Below are 6,852 nucleotides of genomic sequence, written 5' to 3' on the forward strand. Positions count from 1 at the left end.
AAAAAAAAAAAAGAAGAAATAAGAGACTCAATCTTTAAAGATAGAGAAAAAAACTAAAAACCTCAAACCAATAAATATAGGAGTTTTACATGAGAACAAGCATTAATATCCAACTCTATTAAACAAAGGAAATAAGTTACATCAGTTATAGAGCATCAAAATAAAAAATGACTTCCGATTAACCAAAATATATTGTTTGGATGAAAGAGGAGGGAAAGATACAAGAAGTACATACAAATTAGAAATTTCCTACCTATTGAAACATGGCAGATTATCTTTCTCTTTTATTATTGTAAAAAGAGGGTGACGAGTTGGACAGTTGCCATACCTAGTCTTACATATATTGCATAGTACAGGTGGGTGATGTCACTATCATGCGGTTATTTCCGTTCTCATAAAGGACCCGTTGCGTTGTTGGCTAAACATTCTCGTGAGAATTGGGGATCCTATGGAATTGTGCATTTTGAGATGCGTGCCACCATCAGGTACAAGGGAAAAAAGAGTTAGATCATTGACACCCTTAGATTGGTGTAAACTTTTCCTCCACCGACCATGGAGTAAAGCTTTCTCCATCATGGAGGCAGTTTCTCTTCAACCACAATAATGGAGAATCTCTTGCCCATGGGTTTTGTTAAGTTTGTCTCGAATTCTTGACCCGTTTTGAAGATTGACCCGATCCGACATATTTTGGTGGCGACCCGAATGGGAATTCCCAAGCCCGGAGCCCATCACTGATCTTGTATCTCGTATGGGGGTGCGGGGGCTACGCCCCCGCGGTATGGTTCGACTGGATCGACTGCGACCCGATGGGTCGAACCGCTATTTGGAATATATATATATAATGTACTGTTGCTTGTTGAGAGTAATTGTATTCTAGGGTTTTCACGAAGCTAGGGTTTCAGGGCGAGTTCTTCCTCGCCGCTGCTAGGGTGTAATCCTTCTTCTGCATAGTGAATCATCTTCTTCTTCGCCCGAGGACGTAGCACACCACCCTGGTGTGTGAACCTCGTTGAATCTCTGTGTCGTACGGATCTATTGTCTTTCTTTATTCGTGTTTCTTGGTGTTTGATCTAACATTATATCTTCTATCTTATTTTCCTTCTTCCATTAAAGGTCACAATCTGTTTTCAGTCTTGCACATACTGTTTCTTCTTTGGTTGCTTTCTTGAATATTCTTCTGTCAACTAATGGTTATTTAAGTTTCTTCCTAAGTTGGGACAGATCCTTAGGCTGTAGTACACTCTAATTCTGTCCTTCTAATTTCTATTTTCCATCCACTTAATATTTTGTCTCATCAGTTACTAATTCCAGTCCCCACTTTCTAATTTGATTTCCTTTGTTATTCTACTCATTAGTTGCTATTATCTTTTGGTTTCTAATTCTGAACTCTAGTTTCAAGAAGTTACTCTTTAGTAATCTCCTAATATATCGTTGGATCCGGTCCAAACTTTACACGTTTATTCTCCTTTCCTGTTAGCATTCTCGACCAGAATTCTGGCCTCATCAGACTTTTCTTTTCTCTGGTTAATTAGATCTCAGTTGCTGATTTGGTTCCTACTTCATACGATTCTAGATTTACATGAGGTTTTCTAACACTAAGGTGTGCGAATATAGATTGGGAGCAGAAGTCTAGTACAAGACGGATCACAAGGGGTGATGGAAAGACAAGTTTTCCACAGATATGCAAGTCAGCAAAGAAGAAAGAAAAGCTGAATAAATTTATTTATTTAATTTGGGGGATTGAGTACCCTGTCTGGCAGGAGGCGCTAGTGTATGCTACACAGCCTGGCAGCATTCTTTCCCCTCTTATCTTTGATAGGTACTTTTGAGGATTAAAATTAATGGAGTGATTGTGGAAGATATGGATGGAAGTGACTTATTTCATAACACTTGAAAACATGAGTCATCAGTGAAGCACAAGTAGTGTGTGTTCATCCTTATGAACCATACAAGTTGGGCCGTAGAGTGATCTTGAGGAAGAAGAGTTAGAGATCATCCATCAAGGTAAATGAAAAACAAGCCTCTGTATCTGCATGGTCTGAAACGAAAACCCAAAGATCTGGACAAGAACACATCCAAACATACAATGGAAGATTGAGAAAAGAAGAGATGGAGAACAGTGAAGAGTTACAGAACTATTTCCTGTTGGACAAGATATAGCTAATAGAACATGAGGAAGGGATAAGCAAGGAAATACTAAGGCATTGCATGGCTGTCCATACAATGTAGCAGAGATTCTAAAAAAATTCCCTTTTTGGCCACTTTCCGAAGCTTTTTGTCATTGGGTAGCTCAGGAGAATTGTCATGCCCCAGCCCCATTAATCTTGGCACAATATTATCCTCTTTGGCCCATGGGCCTCAAAGCTTTAAAACACGTTATGCCATGTTAAGGAGGCTAGAGGTTATTAACTAGCCCAACAAGCTAGGCGATGTGGGACTAAAGTTTGCATACCCTTACCAATCTCCCAAACCCCCTGGTACTTGCCGTATTCTTGGTGGGACACCTCACCAATCTCCCAGGTGGGTCTAGTACTTGCTGTATTCTTGGGTGTCACAAGAATCTCTTAGGAATGGCATCTTTCCCACCCACTTCCCTACTCCTCCAACTGCAGCTGTTGAAGAATCCAACCACAATGGTTGAATTTTCGCCACATTCTCAGGAAAGTAATTTTTCTTACACTTTCCTAGTACAACCAAACAAAAGTTAGAAAATGGGGAGCATTTTCTCACTTTAATTCACTATACTACATTCTCCAACACTTCTCCACACTCTCCCAATCTCTGGACAACCAAATACAGCCTAACAAAAGGTTTTCATTCTTAAAATAGTTTGTTTGCAAATAACCACTTCCTTGTTCCTTGACAGAGTTGATGTAGATTGGTATGACATATATGCATAACACTTTGGCACTCAAAAAAACCAAAGCTCAAATTACTTTGAAACTGTAAGCATTTCATAACTTCAAAACCTACAAGGTTGCAGATGGATTTCTTTGGGCTATTTGATTAACAGGACCCATAAAATTACAAATTAATAAATAAATAAATAAAACTAATAAATAATGCAGTTTTAACTCTAATTAATTCCAAAGTTTTTGTAGACCACTGGCTAAATTACTGTTAGATTAGAAGACTGTTATCAAACTTATTGATTAAAATAAAGTACAACAAAACCATCAAATATTAAACGACAAAAAGACATAACAAACAGAAGATTTGGGACTTATTATGTACCTTGCACTCCATCAATCTATGATTCTTCCGAGTTGGTAGATGGTGAAAGCAAATGTTTATCATGATTGATGGCTCTTTTTAAGTAGGCTATCAATTGAAAGATCATGAGAACTAATTTTACTAGTCTTGTCCCCAGAAAGGAACAAAGATTTAGATCCCAAAGACCCCACTGAACTCAGTGGTAGGTATTTATAACTCATCCCCCCCTAGGCCCCATACACAGGGGGAAATAGTGGATGGTGAGAAGTCCCCAACCAAGGAACCTTAATAAAAATTTTAAAAATTTGGATAGCATCCATGTACCTAATAAATTCTTGAGTAAGAAAGTGATAAAAATGAACAGATGTAGTCTGTAACCAGATGTGCAAACTCCTATTAGATTGGAACTTTCTTGGCTGTGTGTTGTCTAGGAGAGAGGTGAAGAAAGAGGCTTAATGGTTTTCTTGGTTTAAACTTAGTTTTGCCCAATAGGAAGTAGCATAGAGGTAGTCAGCATGTGATGAAGGCAGTGACGAATGACACAAGGTTAGTGTTTCAATTGACAACGGCAGCAAAAAAACAGATTTAATTTACATACAAGATGAAAATTTACATCCATGCTCCTTTTCTTCCCTAATTAGCCACTTTTAGAAAAGGAAAAATCATTTAGTCTTTCTTGGGTTTAGTTAAGATCATCTCTTTACAGGTACAGAACAACGATGTCAGAATTCCTCTTAGAAGATTTAAAATTCACAGTACATTGAGAACTGAAGAAGTGTACTAGGAACCATAAAGTATGAAATAAACATAAACATGGACAGTCGTCAAAGCCTTTAAGACAATCTTCACCTTCTTGCCAGTTTTCCAACCTGTCATCAACAACTGTTGGTATCACTTGATCAGTTGAAGTTAAGATATCTGCTTCAGGATAACGAGCAAGAAATGGAAGTGGGTTCTGTTCAAGGGAAAAATCAAATGAAACTATTATTAAAAAAATAATAAAAAATTAAAATGAGAAAGAGAGAGAGAGGAGGAAGAAGAAGATATTGTAGATCAAGACAAAGGGAATGCATTGTTCTCTTTCTTAATGTGCAATATAAATTTTAACAGGCATATCCCAAAGAAAGAAAGTGTACAAGAATATAACAATTATAAGAACAGAAACTATTGGATTACAACAGACCTATCATCTCTTAAAGCTTTCATTCACATCAGCCTATATAATATTTCTCTCCCCGTCCCATTCTAACTACTGAATCTGCTATGGAGTTGTTAGGTCCAGGTCACAAAATGAACAAGGTGCTTGTTTGGTTACAAAAGATCTTGCTCTCTATTATGTGTTGGAAGCATCCATGAACTATCTTGTTCTGGATCATTTACTTAATGACCATAGCCAAATCTCTGTCCACCTTAAAGAGAATTGAATTGTTAGAATTTTACGTTCATGGTTTCTAAGACATCTATATGCAACCCTCACATTGGAGGTCACAAAATATTGACTTGAACCACCAGCAAAATTTGGAAATCCAGGTTGACCCATTTTACTCCTAAATTGAGTATCGGCCGTAAGGGAAAACATATTCTCTTTCTTTAAGGATACTGTATATGCTTGAAATATGATTCTCCAGGTTTGCTTTTTCTGGCAACTGGAAAGCTGTAAATTTTGGGAATAAGTATTAGTTGCGTCTATGGTTTTGACAAGGACGAATACAAATGTGTTAATACAATTCTAGAAGTTTTGAATATGTAACAGAGTTTGTCTAAGGCCAATATAGTTTGATAATCAAAAACAAATTTTCTTTATATTGACTGTATCCCATGTCTATAGCTGGATTTTCCGATATGTAGCTGGATTCTCTCTCTCGATCTCGATCTTGAGGGGTTCTCTCTTTTTTTTTTTTTTTTTTTTTTTTTTTTTTTTTTATAAGGGGTGTAAAGTTAACCTTCACAGCTGTGTAAAGCCCTTTTGACTCGGGACCAAATACATAGCAGACTGGAAGGGGTACCCTTGCTCACATGTCAAGTTTTAGCCTAAATGGAGTTTTCCAAGTGGCAAAATACGGGATTTGAAAAATCCAGAAAATGGGAGAGTGCACAGCACTTGTTGGAGTACAATACAAGTCCATGGACATAGATGGGGAGGCATGACAATGTACAAGGAGGTATATGGTTAAATTTGAGTCTTAAATTTGACATAGTTTGTCCAGACCATCTCTTGTCTATCCACAGGTTCAAAATTGTCATCCTGCCATGTGGCATAATAGGAGACCCATGGAGAGAAGCCTCTCTATACTGGACCCTGTAAAGTTAAATCTCCAATATTTTTTCAATCGTTTTGATGTTTTCTAGTGTAGAGAAAGTTGGCAGGTTTGAGGGTGGACCTTGGTGCAATGGTAAGGTTGCTCCATTGTGACCAAGTGGTCATGGGTTTGAGTCAGGAAACATCCTCTCAGCAAAGCAGGGTTAAGGCTGCATATATTATAACCCTTCCCAAACCCCACAATGGCGGAAGCCTCGTGCACTGGGTATGCCATTTTAGAGAAAGTTGGCGGGTTCGATAAGCTTGACTTGTATAATAATTCGTTGGTCAGGGTCATCCTTCACAAGATGCAGAACAGACAGTTTGTTTTTGGCTAAGACACGCACCGACAACCCTTAATGGTCAACTCAACCCAACCCATTGCCAGCCAACTTAAGATTTACATGTAAAAATTCAATTACAGAAACAGAGACAGAAGAATCTCCATTAACTCATTTAACATCTTCAAAACATTAAATATTGGACTCCATTAGATACACTTCATGAAATAAAGTATCAGGATTATAACAAATTGTCAGCAGTTAAGGTTTGCCGCATGCATTATGAAACAAACCATCATTGACAGCTTGACACTCAGTTAGCATTATGGCTTTGTCATTTTTTCAGAACAAGCAGAAGCAACAATAGTTATTTATGTAGTACACAAATTAGAAATAAATAAAATGTATATTCAAAACAATAGGGGTACATATAGAAACATACCTTTAACCAAACCATATCTGTATCACACATCAGTAGCTCATACCCAAACGGCAGCATAACATCTATCAAGATAACTTTTTCTCTCCCCATTTTGTGAAATGTTGGTGAACCCCAACCAACATCTGAGGTGCTCATGTGGCTTTCCATATCAAATACAGGAACACCTTTCCAGTACAAAGCCTCCAAAAGTTTTGTGTCCATTGCACCTATAACAACAGTTTCAATACTCTTTTCAGTACAACACAAAATCTCAAGGCAAGCAGGGACTGTGATGCAGTACCAAGGGTTTACACAAAGAGAACCAAGACCAAGGTCGACCCAAGTGGCTGACTGGGTCGACCCAGATCTGGTCCAAGTCAGCCCACGATTTGGGCTGCTGATGGGGTTACTAATTAGTCATTTAGTTTCTATTTTTCAGTCTTAAATTAGTTTCTAATTTTCAGTCTTAAACTAGTTTCTAATTTTGTAAGTTTCTATTTTCAGATTTAGTAACTAGTTGAGTTTCTAATTTTTAGTTTCCTATTTCAGTTTTTGGAAACTAAAGTTAGTTTCTATTTCATGTAACCCCTATCACTATTATAAATAAAGCTATGGCTCTTTTAATGAGCCACGATTTT

The 6,852-nt window shown here is 37.5% G+C and overlaps 1 protein-coding gene across 1 annotated transcript in view; it reads right to left on the reverse strand.

Annotated features, from left to right (window-relative positions):
• LOC122079679 (arabinosyltransferase XEG113-like) overlaps window positions 1-6,520 on the reverse strand; it is a gene marked incomplete at its 5' end in the record, with an annotated part of 26,805 nt that extends 20,285 nt beyond the window's left edge. Inside the window, 2 exons of the mRNA XM_042646352.1 lie at window positions 4,063-4,168; window positions 6,236-6,520. Coding sequence (XP_042502286.1) covers window positions 4,063-4,168; window positions 6,236-6,520 — 391 coding nt within the window. The remainder of the gene's footprint in view (window positions 1-4,062; window positions 4,169-6,235) is intronic.
• Window positions 6,521-6,852: the final 332 nt, after the last annotated feature.

This window comes from Macadamia integrifolia, chromosome 5, assembly GCF_013358625.1.
Source record: "Macadamia integrifolia cultivar HAES 741 chromosome 5, SCU_Mint_v3, whole genome shotgun sequence".
NCBI classification, from domain to species: Eukaryota; Viridiplantae; Streptophyta; class Magnoliopsida; order Proteales; family Proteaceae; genus Macadamia; species Macadamia integrifolia.